General features: G+C 33.9%; 1 protein-coding gene across 1 annotated transcript in view; it reads left to right on the top strand.

The window, feature by feature from the left end:
* The window catches only part of KLHL1 (kelch like family member 1), a 353,403-nt gene that overhangs the window by 99,436 nt on the left and 229,491 nt on the right, over positions 1 to 24,476 (top strand). Inside the window, exon 2 of the mRNA XM_025987262.2 lies at positions 17,749 to 17,931. Within this exon, the coding sequence (XP_025843047.1) occupies positions 17,749 to 17,931 (183 nt within the window). The remainder of the gene's footprint in view (positions 1 to 17,748; positions 17,932 to 24,476) is intronic.

The following is a 24,476-nucleotide window of genomic DNA, read 5'->3' as shown; positions in this document are numbered from 1 at the left end:
GTGATTATACCAATTTAGTGGGGTTTTTTTTTAACTAGTGGGTTTCTTTGCTAGTACACTTTGATTTTGTTAACCCAGCATAACATTTTATTTTATATAATCAAATTATTTGGGAGTAATAAAAAGTGGAAAAACGATAACATTTTAACAAAAGCATATTTCATGCCAAGATATTTTGTCTTTAAGAACCATAAGATCAGGGATCCCTGGGTGGCGCAGCGGTTTGGCGCCTGCCTTTGGCTCAGGGCGCGATCCTGGAGACCCGGGATCGAATTCCACATCAGGCTCCCGGTGCATGGAGCCTGCTTCTCCCTCCGCCTGTGTCTCTGCCTCTCTCTCTCTCTCTGTGACTATCATAAATAAATAAAAAAAATTAAAAAAAAAAAAAAAAGAACCATAAGATCAGGGATGCCTGGGTGGCTCAGCCGTTGAGCGTCTGCCTTTGGCTTAGGGTGTGATTCCGGGTCCAAGAATTGAGTCCCTCATCTGGCTCCCTGCAAGGAGCCTGATTCTCCCTCTGTCTGTGTCTCTGCCTCTCTCTGTGTGTCTCTAGTGAATAAATAAATAAAATTTTTTAAAAAAGAACTATGGGGTCACTTTTGAATGTCATGTAAGGTCTTGGTGCACAATGTGATATAGGAATAGATTGATAATATTAAAGTTATTAATTGCATTAAATCACCAGCAAAGAGAATAATATGAAGAAGGAAAAGTGAACTGTTAAATGGGGAGGGCAGGATATAAAACTAGCACTTATAATATCTTCCAATGAGAACACAATGCAATATAGTCTAGGTATGGCCCTTAATGAGCTTTTCTAAGACCAAAGAAAAGGCCAAGATGAAACTAAAAGCAACATAATTTTGATTGTCTTAGCACAGCATGGCTTAGCTCCTGGATTATTAATCAAATGTTTTTATGTTGTTCATTTTTGTTGTCACCAGTCATGTATTTATTATCTGATCCTACAGTTTCCTACCTATTAGCTCTGTACAGTAGTTGATGATTTGTCCATTTACAAAGTTTGGCTTTATTTCCAGCCTCTCACTGCTGGGATCCCATTTCCATTAATCAATCATTGGATCATAAATTTCTATTTAGAATAACCATGTAAAACTCTCACATACATCACACATTGACCATTAATTGGCCTTAAAGGTAGGTTTCACATAAAGTTATAATCAGTGTGAATAAACTAGTAACCATGCATAAAAGCTATTGTATATAATTTAATACCTAAAGGTGAGTTTGTCCAAATATGTGTGTTGACCTTCAGGTTTTGTAGATTTTACCTCTATTCTATCTCCTCAAACTATGCCTGTTCTCTTAATACTTCCTATATTTGGTCTAATCCAGTCCAGGTCTATCATTTTCTCCCTTAATTACTATGATAGTCTCCCAATATATATCATTGTCTGCAATCTTTCCACCTTCTAATCCATGTATCCAGTTATTTAACTCCACCACTTTTAAATGGTTAAATGTTTAAAACAACTCTTTCCAAAGTGTTCTGTGGTGCACAAATTCTGTGAGATATTAATAGGGACACTATCCTCATGTCACTCTCCTCTTTGAGAAATAAACAAATATAATAAAATATTATCTCTTGTCTCAAAGATAAACGTATTGGGGAAAACAGAGCCAAACAAAATTAAGATCATTTTATTTCTCTCCAGATCCCTTGTTATCTTCATGTGTAACAGGAATCTGTTACGGGCAGTGAATATGGTATTTTGCAAATTGATCATCATGATTTAGATCTCATGATAAAAATATTATGTGAAACATACCTCATTAGATGTGGCTTAAGGTTAAACTCTTTAATATTTCATTCAGGGATGCCTGAGTGGCTCAGCGGTTGAGCATCTGCCTTTGGCCCAGGGCGTGATTCCAGGATCCACGATGGAGTCCCACATCAGGCTCCTTGCAGGGAGCCTGCTTCTCCCTCAGCCTATGTCTCTGCCTCTCTCTCTCTCTCTCTCTCTCTCATAAATAAATAAAAATCTTTAAAAAATATTTCATTCAAAGCATTTTCAGCCTCAACTCCCAACATACCTGTATAGGAATCTCAGTTTCTTTAATTGCTTCCTCATATCTGAACATAGCATCCATTTGTCTCTAACTCTTATTTTTTCCCTTGAAATTTCATTAATCCCTTTATTCATTAAGAAATGTTCTTATCGTGCTTCAAGATAAACTTTGCATATTACTTGATTGTCAGTACTTTAAAATGTTTCCAGTAATATGGGCAAAAATCTTTATGTAGAATTTGTATGTTCATAATTACTATTTCAGTTTCAGCTTATTTTAATATAAATCTTTTCCATGTGTGCTTTCTCTTTTGAAACAAATTAAAATACCTTTTGTCTATTTTTCTATTTGTCCTTTTTTATTATTGTGTTTTAAAAGTGCTTTGAAAATCTAGGTATTAATCCCTTGTTTGTTATATAAGCTAAATAGTTTCTCTAAGTGTGTGGCTAGTACGTAAATATGTTTACGATCTTTTTTCTCATAAAGATAGTTAAAATCTATCCGTTGTTCTTTTTCCTTTAGGAAATTTGGAATTTATGTCTTGCTTATAGAATGCATCCCTCCCAAATCATACAAAAGTATGCCCCCTACACTATTTTTTCTTCCAATTGTTAATAGATTTGCTGTATATGTTTGGCATTGGACATATCTGAAGTTTATGATATCAGATAATAACATAAGGTGTTTTGAATGTAAAGCAAGTTTTTCTAAGATCATTTGTCAAATAATCTATCTTTTTGTCATTGGTTTGGGTTTATTTAGTATTTATCCCACTTGGAATTCACTGTGATTTCGGGAATCGGTAGATGGAAGTAATCATCAATTCGGAAACATTTTAAACGACTGTTTAAATGTTTTCTCTGTTCTATTTCTCTCACTTTGCCTTCTGACATTCCAACTCTAGTAGGGTAGATTATTGGATATTTTCCCCACACGTCATTGAGACTCTGCTTATTTTTTTTCCTCTTGTTTTTTTTTTTTTTTTTGCTCTTACCCTTTCTTCTGCCAATTCTAATTGGTTATTATACCCATCAGTTAATCTTCTTATTTTAGAAATTGTGCTTTTCAGTTACAGAATTTTTTCCTGTTAGATTCCATTTCTCTTAATTTCCTCATGCATGGAGAGACCATAATGGCCTTTAATTCCTTGAACATATTTACAATAGCTTCCTTAAAGGCCTTCTTTACTATCCAAACATCTGGGTCACTTTAGAGACTTTTTCTACTGAGTAAATTTCTTTTCATGGTTCTTTGGCATATTGTATTCTTCCAAGGGAATAATATGGGATACTCTTTAATTTAAAATATTCACGAGGGGCACCTGGATGTCTCAGTCAGTTAAGCATCTGACTCCTGATTTTAGTTCAGGTCATGATTTTGGGGCCTTGAAATTGAACCTCATGTTGGGCTCTGCACTGAACATGGAGCCTGCTTAAGATTCTCTCCCTCTCTTTCTTTCTTTCTTTCTTTCTTTCTTTCTTTCTTTCTTTCTTTCTTTCTTCTTTCTTTCTTTCTTTCTTTCTTTCTTTCTTTCTTTCTTTTTCTTTCTTTCTTTCTCTCTCCTGCTCTCCCTCCCCTCCGCTCCCACATTCTCTCTCAAAAAAATTAAATAATAAAAAAATAAAATGTACATTATAATCCAACAATTATTTATATTGTCACAATTATACATTTTTATTGGCATTTTGAGGGTTATTTCTTTTTTTAGGGTTATTTCTTGTATTTTTGTAATTTAGGTTATTTAAAATTTTTGCTTGAATTTACCCTAAAGTAATACTTCTAGAGGGAGTCTGTCATACAGTTTTTGCAAACTTTCATATCTAATTCCTTATACAGGTTACTTAAGTTCTCCTGGCATTAGTTTTCAAACCTATAAGATGGTAACAAAGTAGTTGTAGGTCATGTCAAAGAGCACCTGCTACATCATACATGCTTAATATAGATTATCTGTTAGTATAGTTACAATTTTAAATTTATTAAATCATCATTTTAAATATAGTCAGAAGCATGATAACTGGAGGAAATTTTTTATTTGGAGGTTGTTACCACTTAGAAAAAAGAGTAAGTTTGTGAGCTAAAATACCAACAATAGCTTTTGTGTTTTAGGAACATCTTCTTCTAAAACCTATATATTTAAGGCATGCTGGATGATTACTAAAGTTTTAACTGCTTTCTTTCTTAAATAATTTGTTTTGTTCTGCTTTTCTAAAAGAATTTTCTCTTGTGGACTTCATACTATCACAAATAACACTGATCGGTAATTTTATATTTAGTTTAGTTATATATTTTGATGTTTTATGAAAGCCAAAACAGAATTTGTTTCCTAATTTAATAATGATAAAATATTAATCTCTTCAGTAGGAATCAATATCCTACTAAGTCTATAACATACCCTACCATATCTTCAGGAAAGAAGGTGAATTTGATGGCTGGTGGGTGACCTAGATTATTAATCCTAACTTCCTCACTCTCTCAACAGTTCCATGTACATCTTGCCTCTGACAATACCAATTTTGTCAATGTTATTTACCTGATGCAATAAGCTAAACCTTTGTTCTTGAAGGTCCAGAGTCCTTACTGCTTCCTGTATTGAATGGGTTGCCCAAACTGATCCTTATCTCCAGATATAGGATTGCTAAGTGACACTACAGTTAGTCCCCTACCTTTCAGACATATTTCTCATTAACCACATTTTGCAAGCAACCCATTTTTTTTCCTTAGTAATTGGGACTAATCACTTTACCTGACAGAGTAACCCTTTGCTAACACTAAATCAATGTCATGAGGAGCCTGAAGTTGGTCAGGAGAAAATTTACACTTGAAAATGGACTGCCAAAACTATAATGTTCAGTTTTAGTAATTATAAGCAAGAATTCCAGATATTATGTATCAGAGTAATAATTTTTTAAAAGCCATTTATGTCAGGCTCATCTATAAAGCAGATATATGATTTCACCTTTCCTGGTAACAGGTCATAGGCTCCTCCGCATGAGGTCTGTGGCATACACAAAGATGACCATCAGTGATCTCTGCTTTCTGGTATTCATAGTCTCATATGATTTGCTCTGCTTGAGTTTAAGAAAGACCTGTGACCTGAGTTTAAGCAATAGAATATGGCAAAAACTATGCAAAATTGCTCTTGTGATTATGTTATGTTGTATAAAATGCCATCTTGCATTTAAATTCTCTCTAGAGATTCTCTGTGCTGGCTTGATGAAGAAAGCAGCCATAGTGAGGAGACCTCTGTGGGAGAGAACTATAGATGACTTCTTGAAATTGTGGGTGACCTTTGAGAGTTGAAAGCGTCCTCCAAGAATGAAGATGACCTCTAAGAACTAAAGGCATCATCTAGATGAAAGTCAGCAAGAAGCACGGTCCTCAGTTCTACAGACGCAATTAAATGAATTTTGCTAACACCCTGAGTAAAATTGAATGCAGATTCTTCCCCAGTTGAACCTCAAGATGGTAGCATATCCAGGCCAACACCTTTACTATGGCCTTCTGAGACCCTGAACAGAGGTCCCTGAACCATGTCTTGACTCTTGACATACATGAATTGCATTGTTTAAAGCGGATACTTTTGTAGGCATTAGTTATGATCAATAGAAAACTAATATAAGGCCCTAGGTACTGGTTGAAGTAGAATTGCAAAGAGTAGAAATAGGTACCAGGGAGTCTAGCCACATATTCATGAAATTTACTTCCGGATCTACTGAGGGCCTTTCTCATATATACCATTTATATATTATGATAGAATGCTACTGCACACATTTCTCTTAATGATTTTGTAAATCATATTGGGTCAGTTTACAGTTGCCTCTTGGCCATCATTCAGTCTTTTCTGTGACCCAGTTGTAAACAAGAAGATGATTCTCAAATTGAGAATGTTTATTGGGAGAACTATAATTTTGTTCATAAAGTCTTTCTGAATTATAATTCTCTAATAGGCCACAGGGCTCCCTTCACATCCTTGGCAGCTGAAGACACTTCTCCTAATATTTATTCTTCTGGATCATAAGGTCCCAAGAGCAGAACTGCTTGTTCAACAGCTCAAACCTGCAACAGAGGCCTCTCTTGCTCCGGGCCTCAGTCAGAACTGGTAGACTTGTGAGTTCACTGGGGGCAAAGGGGGTATAGAATACCTAAATATTGTATGTTTTATCTCCAACAGGCAGGTGGCAGGTGGCACAAGATATATCATTTAAGATCTTTCACTTTAAATGTAATTTCGTGGGCAGCCTACTGGCTCAGCAGTGTAGCGCCACCTTCAGCCCAGGGTCTGATCCTGGAGTCCTGGGATTGAGTCCCGTGTCAGGCTCCCTGCATGGAGCCTGCTTCTCCCTCTGCTGTGTCTCTGCCTCTCTCTCTCTGTGTCTCTCATGAATAAATAAATAAAATATTTAAAAATAAATAAATAAATAAATGTAATTTTGTGACCTATTCAAACTGCTAAACCCCTAGAATTTTCACCACTGTGATAGGCACTTTAACTTTTGCAAGATTTTCCTCCCACTATCTGCCGAGGAAGACATCTCGCATACTTGTTATTTCCTCCCCACCAGAACCAATGATCATAATATCACAGATGTCATGGAAACATGTAATGTTTTATGGGATATCAAGGTAATCAAAGTTCTTGCACAATGTAAAGAGAAGAGTTGTCATTTCCCTGTGGTAAGACATTGAAATGATGCTGATGCTCCTGTTAGGAGAAGGTAAACAAGTTCTGATTTCCTTAATAATGTTGATTGAGAAAAAAAGTGTTCTGCTAGGTTGATAGCTGCATACTAAGTGTGAGGGTTGTGTTGATTTCCCTGTGTAAAAATATCACATCTGGAATATCAGCTATAATTATCATCACTACCTGATTATGTTTGTGATGATCTAGTCATTATTCAAGATCCATCTGGAATTTGTACCTACCAAATGAACAAATTAAGATGGGATAAAATAGAATCTATACTCGTTCATATTTTAATTTTTAAAAACAATTATTTATTTGAAAGTGAGAAAGAATATATGCCAGCAGGAGCAGGGAGGGGGCAGAGGGAGATGGGGGTTGGGGGGAAAAGAGAAAAAGAGAGAGAGAGAGAGAGAGAAACAGACTCCCTCTCTCTCAAGTCAGAGCTTGATCCCAGGACCTTGAGATCATGACCTGAGCCAAAATCATGGTGGCGCTTAACCAGATGAGCCACTCAAGGGGGCCCTTTCATATTTTAACTTTTTAATGTGCACTGATATCTGCAAATTCCTTATGAATACAGTATAGCTTTTATACCTTCAATGGTAGGTGTGTGGTGGTAGTTCAGTTGACAGTCTCCTTTAATAGAACTTATTTTGTGGGTCAGGAAACCAATGTGAGAACCTTTTCCAACTGTGCATTCTGAGACTGAGAAAATAACTACAGGTTCAATCTAACAACCTGGGGAGTGCATGAGAGTATGGACTCGGGCAAATGCACAATTTTTTGCTTAGTTTTCATGGGCATCCTCCCTGTCTAGTGGATACGGTGGCAGTGTAAGTTGTGAGGTACTTGCTTTAATTCAGGTATAATATTTATAACTACTAGAATGTTTGGATATTTTAAATTTTAGAATGTCTAGGGCCTGATATCTGGGGAAAATATGGGTAATAGTTCCATTTCAGAAATGTGGCAATTTTTCAGCATTCTTTCTTAAAAGAACCTAGTCTTAAAATCAATGGAGAATCTCTGAACTAATTTAGAAAAAGTAACTTGGAGAGTATAAAGTCCCATTATCATGATTTGATTCAAATTGCTACACAAAAGATCTATACTTTTTCTGATTGAACAGACCAAGTAATAATTTAGTGGACTGCTCATTTTACGCACATACCTCATGATAAAGTTATATTTTCCAGAGATGTCTTAGGTAACTAAAATCTACTGATTACCATTCTATTCCTATTATTTTAATAGGGACCAACAATTTTCTTTTCCTTTTTTAAAAAAAAAATAATAAAGGACCAGATAGTTGTTGTTGTTTTTTTCTTTTTCTTTTTCTTTTTTTTTCATTCTGGAGAGCATATGGTCTTTCTCACAACTACTGGACTTGGCTATTGTGGCAAGAAAGCAGCCACATATAACCAAATGTGTGTGGCTATATCTCAGTAAAAGCTTATTTACCCAAACAGATGGCAGTCTTGTTTGGACAACTGGCAGTAGTGTCTGGTGACAATAGAGCTCACGTTGTCTTTCATCTTTAAGTCTCATCATCTAGTACAGTAATGCCATTGACACCAGAGAGCTCAATTTAATTGTGCCATCAAAACCTTTAGTACTTACCAGAGAGCTTTAAAAGTATGCTATTGTTCTCCTTGCCAACGAATTTCATGATAGTGAAAAGGATGTTTCCTGAGCTACTCAATAATTATTGTTAAACAGGTTGACTATGATAGATATGCTGTATCATTTCCATATACATGTGCATTTTTGTTTTTTCTTCCACAATATGACTGGGAAATGTTGGCATTACATATTCTAGGAACCCTTTTAATTCAGGCTTCTGTTAGCCCAGTAGATGTTAGAACCACTCCTCTGAATCCTGGGTGAGTAGAAACACATTATTTTATTTTGTCTGAGTCAACCTCAATCTGATATCTTCTGAATCTTTCCGTACAGGCACTTCCCAGGCATCTACTATCCAAGTTGGCACATCATTATAATTCCTTTGTTCTTTGGTACATCTTCTCAGAGTAGAACTTGCATTAATTAATTATTCATATATCAATTTCCAACTGCATTTCATATTAGAAACACTTACAGATTTTATAGTGTTTCCCATTCCCTCTGTGTAGTTGCCTTTCTTCCCAGATTTGGTATTTTTTTGTTGAGAACTTCCAGCATCAAAATATAATTTATATGTTAGCTATTCTCATCATGTCCTCAATCATGATTTTCTTTATTTTGAATTTAAAGTCCTTGAAAATATTTCAATTATTTCAATTTTGTAATTTCAAACATTTAAAAATACTTTTAATTTAAATAGGTACATCTATAGATTATACATTTTAAGATTTAGAAGATAAAAACAATTATATTTTACATAATTATTATTAAAAGTAGATCTAATTCTTCAAGCAACATATTGCACTGTACTGATACACACCTAATTCATAAAAGTACTCTTTTTATTTTATAAATATTATAGGTTACATTTTCACATCCGGTATTTCATTGGAAATATACTTAACAGCTCAAATACATATTTTATTTTTTTCCATAAGCATTCTATGTGGAGATTTGTAAAGATATTCTATTTTACAAATAAATTAGCTGAGATTCAAAATGCAGTAACTGATGGAGCCTAGAATATATATACAGTTTTTCTTTAGCTCATGAGTTATTGCTCTTTTTTATTATTCTCTCTTACCAGTGTATGTGTGTGTGTGTATTCATGCGTGTATTTTTCAATACTTCTGATAAAAAGCCTTACTTAAAATTCCAATTATCTTATAAAACAAAATTGTACCCAAAAGCAACATTAGTGACTATATTCATTTTTCTTGTTTCTAAGTAGTAGCACCTGGTGCTTGAACTTTATCCCTTCTAATATTTCCTCGATCTAAACCTCCCTCTTGGGAGTTATTAAAAGCTTTGAAATTAGTGTGTTTGTATAACTAGACATTCATTTTGAACACTGGTTTACTCTGCCATGCTGATATATGATGATGATTCATTCACTAGTACTGTAATAATTTAAAGTTGTTTCTTTAAATTTATTTATTTAAAACACTTTCCCTTTTTTAAAATAATGAAATATTAACTTTAGATGTAAAATTTTCAAGGTTAAATAGACATGTAATAGTGTGCTTTATTGTCTGAGAATTTTTGCTTACTTTTTGATCTTTGATATTATTTACATAATTATTTGTAATAACTTCATAGTTTTAAAATAGAAATTACATGTGCTTCATATAAAATATTTAAGCAATATAAAGGAGGAATAAAATAGCAAACCTTTAATCAGAATATTTTTACAAGTTTAAATAAATATTTTGCTAATGGAAACTTAATATGAAGAGAAGCCTGCAGTGTACACTAATTGTATGGCTAAAAGAAATAGTTATTTCACTTAAATAACAGTATCGTTTATTACATTCAGGCGCTGCCCAAGAATTATGTATTGGTAATTCTTTTATCGGATTTTATAGAAATCTTTAATTATTCCCTCAGGGATACCTCTGTGGCTCAGTGGTTGAGCATCTGCCTTTGGCTTAGGTTGTGATCCTAGGGTCCTGGGATCATGCATGCATCAGGCTCCCCACAGGGAGCCTCCTTCTCCTTATGCCTATGTCTCTGCCTCTCTCCCTGTGTCTCTCATGAATAAATAAAAATCTTAAAATAAAAATAAAAAATAAATAAATAAATAAATAAATAAATAAATAAATAAATAAATCCCTCAAAACAAAACTAAATTATCACTCAAGAGAAAAAGAAAGCTGCTTGCAAATTTATTTTGCCATTTAATTATTCTCTTATATAGTGAAATTAAAGATATAATAATAAGGCATGCCTCGGTATCTCAGTCAGTTAAGTGTCCAACTCCTGGTTTTGGCTCAGGTCATGTTCTCAGAGTTCTAGGATCAAGCCCATGTAGGGCTCTGAGCCCAGCAGGGAACCTACTTGAGATTGTCTTTCTTCCTCTGCCCCTCTCCATTCCCTTTATACTTAAATATAGCATCTTAGTCAGGGACCTTTGTTTGAAATAAATGCATCATATCTATTCAAAAGATTTTTTAGGGGTGCTTGGGGGTTGGAGTAGGCTAAGCAACCAATTCTTGATGATGGCTCAGGTAGTGATCTCAAGGTTATGAGATGAGCCCAGCTTCAGGTCCCATGTTCAGTCTACGTAAGATAATCTCTCTCTCTGCCCTTACTGCTCCCTGCCATAAATAAATAAATCTCTAAGAAATAAAGAATTTTTAAAAGTAATTTCTAGGCTGTTCTTTAGTATTTTCACAATGTACATAAGTGCTCTATCAGAGAATGCAAAAGAGTTCATATTTGGGTTATAGCAGTTATGTATGCATTCTTTCTCCTGAGCTCTGGAAGCTTTTTGAAATTCTACAATAGTAATTCATGCAAACATTTACTAACTACCCTATATGTGCCAGGCACTCTGTCCTGTTTGGGAATATAAATTCCTTTACCAAAAGTATATTTTTGTGTTCTATGAAATAAACAAGAAAACCATTACTAGTTAAGATTAGTACTTGGCCAAGGCATCCTCTCATAGAATATTCTCACTAATTTATTCAACAAATAATTGGACTCCTAAAATATCCTACATGCCAAAGATGTGTGTAAACTATACTGAATAATTAGCATGTCACAATAGACCATGACTGCCCAAACAATGAGAATTAAAAGAAGTCTTTCTGGAAGAGGTGATATTTAAACTGATCTCTGAAGAAGTAAAGTTATTCATGAGAATGTCAATGTGTTTTGAAGATTTCATTTAGAGAAGTGTATGTGTGAAGGCTGTAGAAGAAAGAGATATGACATAATGAAATTACTTAGCATGGTTAGAATTAGTGCTTAAGCTGTTACTAGGGCACTCCATTCGAATCCCAGATGCACCAAAGAATTGGAGACCCAAGACCAGAGGGGGAGATAGAGTTTATTGCATAGATAAGCAGAGGAGGGTTTCAAGAGTGAAAGCAGGCCACTGCTAGAGTGAGAGTGGAAATGACACCAAGAAGTTCTAGCTGCATCTTTTTAAGCCTGCTTTGTGTAATGTAAACTTGGCTTTGATTGACATTTTTCATTGACAACTGGGGGTTATATGACATTTTGGCCACTGCATGTGTTCCTATCCATGATGCAGTCTTATAATTGTATTTATTTATGTATCATATATTTATGAGTATCTAATGAGCTTTTGTTGTGACCCTAAAGATACTTAAGGGCAAGCTGCACCATTTGTGCACACGCTCAACTCTTGAAGTCCTTTTGTGGTTTTTGAGTCAGTTCTTTGGCTAGGCCTTTCCTATTCTGTTAGCCTTTAGAGATGTCTCTAGAGGTGTGGCTGTTAACACTCAGAGTGGCTCTAAAGGTATGGACAACATCTGCTTTATCTCTCCTCCCTCATGGCTAACTGCCTAAAAGAGCTGATGGGTAATAAAAATTGAAGAAAAAAATTGAAGAAAATATCAGATAATTAGGCATTTATAACATAATATGTAGTTTGAACCATGGAAGCATTGCAGGCTAGAACCTGGTTGACAGTAGGCACAGTTTATGATGTAATAGCTTTAAATCAGCACCTAGGTAGGGGGGTTTTAATGTGAAAACAGATGAGTAATTGTTAGTTTTTATAGCTTTTTTTTTTTTAAGTTAATTCACAGTCTAATCTTCTAGAAGTAACTATTTCCTGGAGCAAGAGTTATTTCCACCTGATCCCAATACTATTTAGCACAAAAATAAGAAAGTATGCTTTATCACAGAATTGGTTGGTACAGGAAAAATAAGTGTTCAGCCCTGAACTATTTGGCATAGGAACAGGAATGCTTGTTGGTCAGTTCTCGGCAATTAGGACAAGAAATGAAAATGAAAGCTAAATAAAGTCACAAGAAAAGACACTAGTGACTTTGGCAAAAGCCGTTTCATTACATGGGTGGTTGGAAAGTAAGATTGCAATGTATTGAGGAGTATTCAGAGGGTCAGAAATTAAGATAATGAGTGCAGACAACACTTTCAAGACCTATGGTTGTGAAAGGAAATAGGAGTAACTATGACTTGAGTAGTTTTGTGAGATCAAGAAAAATTTTTGATTGTATGTTTTGTACATCATAAGTTGGTGAATTCTTTAACATGCTTAAATTCCAGTGGGAAGAAATCATACTGCCCTTTTAAAATTCCATTTCCTGGAACTTGAGGCTTTATGTTGTTGGGCCACAATAAAGATAAAATTATAGTGTCAGATCCTAACACCTGAGAGACGTTTAGATTGGAAAGAGATTATAAAGTTTATTTAGTCTGAAGACATAAAAATTAGACAATAATAGAAATAATAATGTCAGACTTTTATTTTATAGGAAACACTATAAAGATATAATCTCTATTTCCTAAAATTTTAAAGTCCCATTTGATAAACTAATAAGGTTGGATAATAAACCATAGTTTGAGAATCCTAAGTGTTCTGATGTGGAAACTCCTTTCTAAATCCTGAGTCAAAGGTCGAGGTCAAAGAGTTCTACGCAAACCTGATATCAAGACATGATTTATGAGAAAATGTGCAAGCACTGTGACAGTGATATTATAGGGAGAAAATCAAGTCAAACCAACATAACCATTTTTCTGACAGATCAATCATCCTTCAAGAAAAATAACTAGCTTTTAGGTATAATATGGAGAAACTCAAGAATTAGAACTTTAAGGAAAAAAGTTAGGAGTGAATGAGAACTCTGGAAAAGAAGTAGTTTGGAGCCTAATTTCTAGCTCTCTATTCTTCTGATTCATCCTTGTAAATTACTTTCAAGGTCTTCAGAAAAGGCCCACCTCTGTAGCGCAATCAAGATTTGTTAATATACCTTGATTACAGAAAAGTAGTTAATGCTACCTTAAGAGAAATTAGTTTTAAATAAACCTTGTCAAATTCTATGTCCTGTTTGATTTGTTATGTGAGGTCTCACCAAACTCTAAAACTGTATTACTCTATTTCTTTCACTATTCTTCTAATATTGTGTCCACCACAACTTGAGTGACTTGAAGATAAACTACTACACTAAATTCTTTTCTTGCTAACATTTCCCAGGATATGAAAATCTTAGTGAAGTATAGAACTTTCTGCCCTAAGTATGTTTAACTTATAAGAAATTAACCTAAGGATCTGAATGTAACCTTTATCCCAAGCTCTCTTTAAGTCAATCTGGAGCCAATGTACAGGCTGTCTCGAGTCTCTTGACCAGACATCAGGATCTGAGTGGGGCAGTTTTGATCTCTTTGGAAACTTGTGCTCTTCGCTTGAATCTCCATAGTTACCTGTAACACAATAATGGTATGTTCAATCTAGATTTAAAAGTCCATCCTGCAGGGTATTTTGTGACTTTCCTGATCAATGTGTTCATGTTTAGAAGAATATTCTTGCCACATATGCCTGAGCCTGAATTCCTAAAATATACACCGGGAAATGACCATATTCTGGGGTTATAATTTGCAAATTTGTGAAAGGCAAACATATGGTACAGCAAAATTTATATTAATTTTAAATATTTAAAGGCAAACTGGTAAAGTCTGAAGAAAATAACCATATTGTGTAGACAAATATTGTAGATAACAGGGAACACACAGGATTTTAATTTTAATGAATTTAGATTTGTAAACTTGTCTGCAGTTCTTTTGGATTTTCTATGTGCACAAACATGTCTTCTAGAAATAATAGCAGTTATACATTTTTTTTTTGGTTCAACTCTAATGGGCTTTATTTTTTTTCCTTTTTTGCATTACATTGGAAAGATCTTCCATAAAAATGTTGAATAGAGGTGATACTAATGAATTTCATTTTCAATCTTAAAGAAGAAAGGTTTCCATTAAATAGGTCTTCTGTATGAATGAATTAGGTGCTTTTATATGCTTAAAATGTGTTCCTTAATTAAGTTCAACTTATTTGTGATATTGTCCACTATATATGTGATACATTTATTTTTTATGTTTTCTTTTTTTTTTCTTTCTTTCTTTCTCGGTCTTTTTTTTTTTTTTTTTTTTTTTTTTTTTTAGAGAAAGGAGCAGGAGAAACAGAGGGAGAGGGAGAGAGAGAATCTTAAGCAGGCTCCATACCTAGTGTGAAGCCTAATGCAGTACTCCTCACCCTGAGATCATGACCTGAGCTGAAATCAAGAGTCTGATGCTTAGCCAACTGAGCCACCCAGGCACCCTGTATATACATGTTTTTTTTTACATACAGTTTTGTTTTTAGTTGCTAGTATTTTGCTTAGGATATTTGCAAATATGTTTAGAGGAAAGAATAGCCATTAATTTTCTTTATTTGCAACATCCTTTTCAAGTTTTGTTTCCATGTTATATTTGCCTGATTAAATGAGTTAGAGGAAAGGTTCTCCTTTTCTATTCTTTGGCAACTTTTAAGAAAGTCTTTTTTCTGGGACACCTGGGTGGCTCAGTGGTTGAGCATCTGCCTTTGGCTCAGGGCATGATCCCGGAGTTCCAGGATCAAGTCCCACATTGGGCTCCCTGCAGGAAGCCTGCTTCTCCCCCTGCCTATGTCTCTGCCTCTCTCTGTGTCTCTCGTGAATAAAGAAATAAAATCTTTAAAAAAAAGTCTTTTGCTTATATTATTTTTCCTTTTCCCCACCCCTAGTTTTGCATTGGTCTTACTGTCATGTGTAGTGGTGGATACTGAATCTTGAATCTTTGTCTTGATGTCTTTAAGACTCTTTTGAAAACTCTTGGCCATTATGTCTTCAGATGGCTTTTGCCCTATCATGTCTCTCTTCTGCTTTTAACACTATAATTATATGAATTGTTTGCTTCATTTATTTCAGAAACTATTTTTTATCTTTTTTTAAGGATTTTATTTATTTATTCATGAGAGGCACCGAGAGAGAGGGGGGCAGAGACATAGGCAGAGGGAGAAGCAGGCTCCATGCTGGGAGCCCGATGTGGTACTCGATTCTGGGTCTCCAGAATCACACCCTGGGCCGAAGGCAGACAGGCACTAAACTGCTAAGCCACCCAGGTGTCCCTTTTTTATCTTTTTATCTCAATGTTTTAGTTTCAATATTTTCTATTTATTTTTCAGCTTATATTTTCTTCACCTGCATCCAATCTGCAAGTTCAAGTCCTCTATCAAAACCTTAGCTTAAATTATTATATTTCCACTTGATTGTACATATAACCTAATGTTCTTGAAAGTCTCCAGCTTGTTATCTATATTAAAATACATTAATTAGGGTTATTTTCACATCTATAACTAACTGTGATCCTTCTGTTCAGAGATATACCTGTAGCACCTCAGAGCCTGTTTCTATTGTCTGTTTTGCCCTCTCAGTAGAGTTTATTTATAGGCCTTCTTCTTAATGTCAAGCACCATATACATGCACAAGAAATCAGAGTTTCTATGAGGTCTTTTCTAAAGGGGTTTATACTGACTGATTGTCAACATTTAGATTAGCATCTCACCTTAATGCACTCAGAGACTTCATTGATTCAAATCTAGGTTTCCATCCTTGTATTAGCTTGTCTTCTTGTCTATTTCTATTTCCCTTGACTCCTAGGATAAAGCCCTTTAGGGAGTTCAGCTGAGAGCTTGTGTATTTACCAGAGTCTCTCATCCTTACTGGTCCTTGAGTTCAAATTTTTATTTTTCAAACTCTTTTTAACTTCTTAATCTCCAATAAGCCATTTTCTGCTTGTCTAGCAGTGCTTAGGAATCACAAATACCTCTGAGAAAAAGTGAATCACAATGACAGTCTTTCCCAAACTTTCCTCCTTTATGGCCCCTATTTTATCTCTCAATTTCTTGCTACCTTTGGAGCCTATACTTCCAATATCCATCTTTTCCTCCAAGGACCATGATACTGTTGGCTGCTGCATTGTGCTGAGTTTCTCAGATTCTCACTCTGTGCTGCTTATAATTAATAAATACCATCAGAGGAAATGAAAAAGCAGTGGAGAATTTTGAGCTGACTTCCATGACTTTTCTTTATTCTAAATTCTTGGTCCTTCAAGTTCTGGTTGTCTTAATGGCTATTTTAAAATTCATTTAGTTATTTTGATTTTATAGGCACCATTTTTTTTTTCTGGCATTCTCAATGATGGGTTCAGTCAGCTACAAGTTATTGCCTTATAATTAGAAACAGAAGTCTCCATACTTTCTGTTTTGAAATAAACTATTTCATCATTATAGTTATATATCTAATTCATTTTCATTTATAAGTTGTTATAAGGTTTAATTAGCACAGCATCAGAAAACTTGATCAGGTTTTCTGGGCCTATCATGCATATAGTGAGAGTTTTCTCCTTAATATGGAGTATGGTATTTTAAAGTCTTCTTTGTGAAACAGTTTTTTATATTAATAGATCCAGTTGCCAAACTTAAGTATCATGAATTTTTCAAAATTTTAAAGTTTATCACATATACACTCATAGATATGGTTAAAATATTTGTTAGTACTGAACTACTACATTTTGTATATATTTTTTAAACAACTGGGTATAGACTATGAAACTCAACAGTTTACTTTCAGATTTATTGTCAATCTTTTTTACAAACCATGCTTCATAATTTCTTATAATGAAAATCACCTACTTCTGTAAAAGAACATTTACTATAACCTCATAGGAATTGTAATTTAGAATACTATAATTAGGTGATCTACCTCAATTTCAAATGGATTAAATTAACATTTTATTAGTAATTAATTTTCAAATAAGCATGTTAGTAATTTACTATTTCTATTACTTTTTCAGGTTTTTTTAACTTAATGTCCTAATAAATATAGATAACCTACCTTTTAAATCATTGTAAAGCTAGAGAAAAAGATAATTAAGAATTCATTTATTGCTTCTTAGAGCAAATTATGTCACCCAAAATAGATTTTTCTGACTTCTATTAATAATGATTAACATAAGGAGACATGCATTGATTTTCCCTTTAAAATTGTAAAACTCTGTGTGTTGTTTTAGGCGAGTTTTATAGCACTTTATAAACACCACCTTTTTTTGTGTGTGATTTGTAGGCTGACAGCAACTAGCCATTCATTGACTCCTCAAAGTGATATGGACTCCAGTAGCTCTGAAGAATTCTATCAGGCTGTTCACCATGCTGAGCAAACATTCAGAAAAATGGAAAGTTACTTGAAACAACAACAACTCTGTGATGTTATTTTGATTGTTGGGAACCGAAAGATACCTGCACACAGGTATAGTAACCTGTCTTTATTGAATTCATATGGTTAGAAGGACAGTCTGGTGTGTAGGATGCAAAACATTCTATGATTACAGAATTAAGAATCCTTTTTTTTTTTTTTTTTGGTACAATAAAACTCTATTAAAGGGCACTGGGATTTGAATTTCATGTCCTTTTCACATGTCATGGAATATATCCATCCTTTGTTTTTCCCACCATTTAAAAATGTAAAATCTGTTCATAGCTTGTGGGCCCTACAATAGGAACCAGGCCAGATTTGGTCCATTGGCCCTAGTTTGCTGATCCCTGTGTAAAAGGACTCAGGATTTCAAACCTTTGATTCATGGAAGAAAGTAAGGGGTTCAAATGTAATTTTAAATATTTTGACTTTGATATTTTGTAACAAATTTCCAGGTATCATATAATATACGTATAATACGTGTGATATTTTACTGTAAAAATATTGTGTTTGTGTGATTCCATGTGTTTATCCATTAAGTGATTGTTATGCTCTCAAATGTCGTCAGGCTCAGAGATTAGATGGCCAAAAACTACTGTGAATGAAAGTAAGATTTTCCAATAAGAACATCAAGAATAACTCGATATTTCATCTATTAACACTTGTCATATTTCATAGTGCTATTATTTAAATACAAAAAAAACCTACAAAAACTATGAAGCATACAGGTAAATTTGCAGAATTGTAAATCACAATTTAAATGTACTCTACTAAGCTTTGTCAAATAGTCATGGCTAAATCTATGTATAGTAGTTGAGAATACACATTTTTAAGAGAGCTTGAGTTATTTTTTTTACTCTTTATTTCCTTTGAGGGGAGAGTTATAATGCCATTTTAAGTAATCTCTTTTGGTAAATAAAGCAAATATAAATACTTCAAAAACAAAACTTCCTCTGGCTAGGGTTGATAGTCTATTTTATGTAAATCATAATCTCACTAAGTAGAAATCCATTTTAATTTAGGAGATTGTACTTAAGATTTGAAGTGAGATATACTTTTCTGCCAAAATTAAAATAAATTAGGTTATCATGGGTATATATTATTTGTTTCATGTAGGAAATTCAAAGTATTTCATGTTGACATCTTTATTTTGCATTTATTTATTTATTTTTTAAAGATTTTATTTATTTATTCATGAGAGACACAGAAAGAGAGGCAGAGACATAAGCAGAAGGAGAAGCAGGCTCCTTGCAAGGATCCCAATGTGGAAATTGATCCCAGACCCCAGGATCACGCCGTAACCCAAAAACAGATGCTCAACCTCTGAGCTACCCAGGCGTCCCTATTTTGCATTTATTAATTTAAAAATGTATAACATACTAATATTAATCTTAAGGTACAATGTATTCGGAAAAAAATAAAGGTACAATGTATTTGAGAGCTAATACACTTTTAAACATTCCATACATATTTATGATTGATAATTCTAAGTTACATAAACTAAATGTAACTTAAGAACTAAAATCCAATTATTTTGCCATATTAATTTCTTATCAGTTTTCTTATGAAAACTCATTAAATTTGATGTTGGTTTTTTACTTGTTTTCCTTTTTTAAATTTTTTAAAAGATTTTATTTTTTTATTCACGAGAGACACAAAAAGAGAGCCAGAGACATAGGCAGAGGGAGAAACAGGCTCCCCACTGAGAGCCTGATGCGGGACTCCGTTCCAGGGCCCCTCCATTCCGGTGGTCCTCAGGTCCACACGACCTGAGGCAAAAGCAGATGTTCAACCCCTGAGCCACTCAGGTGTCCCTATTTTTTTAATTTTGAAATTGTAATTCAGAAAAGAATTTTAATTTAACTTTGATGCTTATTATTTTATTTTTAAATAGTTGAATATATAGGCAAATAGCCTTAAACTGCCTTGATGTATGTTGTTTAATACTATTATGCTAATGAATTGGTTGAAAGGGTAAGTTATCAACATATAAAAAATATTTTAATATACATTTCTTTCCTATGTTTAACGTAAATTTTATTATTTAGATAATATATATACATCTAAGTGCTGACTAATAAAAACATTCCTGAAGAATGAAGCTATATTTCTACTATGATAGTGATATTAAAATGTGAAAGTGAATTTGATATACTAGAAATGCATAGGAGGGAACATTTAACATTGAATAACTAATGTAGGTCATGTAGAGTTCAATATTATCAGCTAACTGAGGCAACAATTCTAATAATATACTATTCATATACATTTTCAAATATTTCTATAACATTGCATTAGTATTAGCAAGAAAGCCATTAACAAATAGTCATTATTTTTGAGATATTCAATGTTGTAATATGTGTAGCAAATATGCAAATTATACTGAATATCATCTAAATAACATCTAGATAAAAATTCTATTATAAGAAATATTCTTAATTTGAGAGTGTAACTAAATTTACTTCATTAGCTTATAAATTGGTTAATAGCATATATATGTATATATAGAGAGGGACCCAACTCAAAAGTACATTAGCACATCAGATGCTCATTAATTTTTTTTAAAAGAGCAGTGTTTTGTGTAATTTATATAGTTTTATTTTGCCTTTTGTTTGTAGTAATTTAATATTTCTCATTTGAAGCATTTTTAACTAATATACTGAGCAATTCTCCCATGTTAATTATATTCTACATTGCTTTCTTTGTTACTCTTTTTTATCTAGATTGTTAACATTATTTTCTAAGTAATTTATTTATGCAAGTTATTTTATAATAATCTAGATAACTAAGAAATAAAATAGCTTCTTGGTTTCAATTATTGTAAAACATGAGTAATTACTATTTTTATATCTGTTACTCTGAACATTTAAATATTTTATATAGTTAGCAGATATTATAGCAAGTAATTATTGTCAACTATCTATATTTTCCTTAAATGTGACAAGAAAACTTTTAGCCTAAGGCTATCTGCTAAATTCATGCAAATAAGGATTTATATTTTCCTTATACCATGACTTAAAACTTTAGTATTACCCATTTTATAAATAATTTATAGAGTTATTATTATAAGCTAAACATACATTAACAAATATGTGGGAAAATATGGAGCACTGGAAAAAGGCAAGTGCTGTTTTTAATGATTGCAGATACATTGAACCTCCTTCTGTACACTTTTACACAGTAAAATCGTAATTAATGCAAGATTAGCTCTTTGCTTTAAACAATCGTTTTAGCACTAGTAAAAAAGGAATGGATTTTGAAGTTATTTTGTTATATTTTGAGTAGCACAGATGAGTATTGCCTTTGGCAAAATATATATGATGTTATGATCATTAGCACTTGAACACGGGACTATTACAATAATTTCTAAAAATGAAAAAAGAAATAGCTTACATTAAGATCTACTGCTCCTTCAGGAAAGACATTGAAAGCTAATCTTATAAGTATTCACTAAATATCCATTTATAAAGTCATGTATATTTAATTCCACATTATTATCTCATCATTCAAAACTTTCAAGGCACTCCCTACTTAAGGTGATAAATTATGATTGTGAAAGGGTTCTCCACAAAGCCCTTTGTTTTTCTTCTGGTTATATTGTATATATGTTTTTGGCCTGTTATAAGTCACAACTATCAATGTATTTATGAAATTCCATGTTTATATAGATACAATAGGTTATTGCCAAGCATATTTTTAAGTAAGTTAGCTTTAAAAAACTAATAATACTTAAGATGATACACTAATAGATTTTTTGGCATGGGAAATAATCAAAATTCTGAATTCATCTGTGCTGTAAGTTTTCAGAGAAATTCTAAAATAAATATAAACTTTTCATAAATGGCCCAGAACAATTGATTAGTGACAAGTGAAACAAAAAACTGAATATAAATCCTTGAGTACTAAATATAGAGAATTTCTTTCTAGGTAGTCTGCCTGTAATCCCGGATGTTAGCTGCTAAAAATTAGACTGACAAGATCAATATTAATAACTGGACAGCCAAATTATCGATCCTAGAATTAAAGTATATTCAGGGGCTACTTTGTTACAATGTACAGGTATATAATGAAATATCATTTAGCCTATGAAAGCCATTATTAGGAGTAAGTGCATTCGATGGAAATAAATGAGAAAATATTAAATAGCTAACAACCTCTGAGTTAGAAATAATATAATTTATAATTTTTTGTGCATAGTAACAGTGTGGAAGGATATACAACATATCGTCAATAAAGCCTTTTCCTGGGGAGTGGGAATAGACAAGATAAAGGAGGGATTAGCATTTTTTTTAATGTCCAAACATATATTCTTTGAACTCTTTAGAATGAGCATACAGTAATTCATGATCGAATAAAGACTTAAACAAAAAATAAAATGATATCTGATGAAGACAGAAAGTATCATGCTCTATAGACCAAAACCCTGGAAATTTCATTTAAAATCAGATTCTGTTTTCAATTTTGTCTATGCTTGATGACAGATTTAGTTATTTCAGTAATATATTTATCAAGAGTTTATATTTTATTTTTTCAATATTATATTTGTTATATATTACATATATGATTTTAGTGTTTTTTTTTACTAAGCACTAGTATCATAAAAATAATTGAAGCTAAAAGTGGCAATTGAAGTGATGTATTTAGAAACATTTAAAAAATATTAAATGTAGTAAAAGAAATTACTTTCATAAGTAACTTAGATACTCAGATAACTTAGTAACTACTCAGAAGTAGGCAAGTAGTATTGTCTCTGTACTGATGGGAAGTTTATTTACATAGATTTTCTGTAACAACAGAAGAATAACTCGTTTCTTCTATTTTATTAAGTACAACACCCACCTGAATCTCTCAATCAGCTTGGTAGTTAATAAAGCTTTGAACCAACTTCAAGATAAAAAAAAAATGTTTCTACTGCCTGCTGGTTTCAGTTACCCCAAGTAGTACCCACAACCCCAGGCAGTGCCCATGGTACCAGGCTCCCAGCAGGCTCCCATGGACTCAGGCTTCCAGCACATCTCAGTGTCAGTCTCCTCCCATGGCTCAAGCTCCTAATGACTCTGGCTCCGAATCACTTGCCTAGAACCTAGGCTACCGACAGGTTCTTGTGAACTTAGACCCCTGGCTGGGCCCAGCCCAGCTAGCTACCAGAGATTCAAGCTTTTGCCCACCAAAGCACCAAGCCAGTTCCCATGTATCCATGATCCCTGTCTGGCTCACCCCAGTGTTATGCTGGCCCCTGAGGACCTAGATTCTCCCACAGATCCAGACTCTCTACTTGTCCCAACACCAGACCTGCCCCAGCAGAGAGAACCTTCTGGTTAGCTCCCATGGTCCCAGGTTACAGGTTGACTCTAGAGGCCGCAAGCTCCATGCTTGCTCTAGCATCCAGCCAGACACAATATCCCTAGCTTTCAGTTTGGCTCCCACAAAACCAGGCTCCTGAACTATCCTAAGATCAAATCAAGCCTTATGGACCCAGATACCAACCCAGTGGTCCCTGGTCCCTGATTGGATCCTGTAGACCCAGTACCCATGTCTGCCTATGCAGGTCCAGGTCCAAGCCAGTCATTCAGACTCAGGGCCAGGGCCCACCCCAGTGATCCCAAGATCCAGGCCTACCCCTAGAGACTGAGGCATTAGGCTAGTCCTTTGTATACTAAAGTACCAGGGCCCACCCACCTGCTGACCTCATCCCCCAAGGATTTTAGCACAAAGCCTGTATGTGGATACCACCAGATGATCCATCCAGAATCTCTGAATGGGTGGACTGGTAAAGCCATTTGCAAATGGCTGTCAAAGACATTCTGTAAATATTGGAAGAGCCACCTACTTCCTTGAATGCACAGACAATAATGCAAGGCCACGGGATAATGAGCTAAAAAAATACATCACCAGTAGACCTGCCTTAGATGAAATGCTACAAGGAGTTCTTCAAGCTGAAATGAATGGACTCTAATTAGTGACATGAAACCTTGAAAGTATAAAACATACTAGTAAAGCTAAGTATATAGTCAAATTCAGAACAATTTAAAAGTATAATATCATTTAATTTAGAGATTAGAAGACAAAATAAACAAAACTTAAAAAATAATTATTGCTATAATCATTAGTTAATGGATGTACAGTATAAAACAAGGTAAATTGTGACATCAAAACAAAATATGCAGGGAGTAAAAATGTTGTTTTTGTATGTGATTGAAATTAAGCTGTTATTAGTTTAGAATAGACTGTTATATTTATAGGCTATTTTATGTAAGCTTCATGGTAACCAAAGCACAAAAACCTAAACTACATATGCAAAAGAAAAAAAGGGAAAGCATAAAATTATAGAAAATTATTAATTCACAAAGAAAGATAGCAATAGCTAAAGAGGAAGAAAGAAACAAGGGGGTGCCTGGGTGGCTCAGTTGGTTAAACATCTGCCTTCAGCTCAGGTCATGACCCCAGGGTCCTAGGATCAAGTCCCATATCAGGGTCCCTGCTGAATGAGGAGTCTGCTTTTTCCTTGCTCTACCCCTCCCCTCTGCTCATCTGGTTTCTCTGCCTCTGTCTCTAGCTTTCTCTCTCGAATAAATAAATAAATAAATAAATAAATAAAT

The sequence above is a fragment of the Vulpes vulpes genome, chromosome 6 (genome assembly GCF_048418805.1).
Source record: "Vulpes vulpes isolate BD-2025 chromosome 6, VulVul3, whole genome shotgun sequence".
Classification (NCBI taxonomy): Eukaryota; Metazoa; Chordata; class Mammalia; order Carnivora; family Canidae; genus Vulpes; species Vulpes vulpes.
This window is presented reverse-complemented; position numbering and strand designations above follow the sequence as displayed.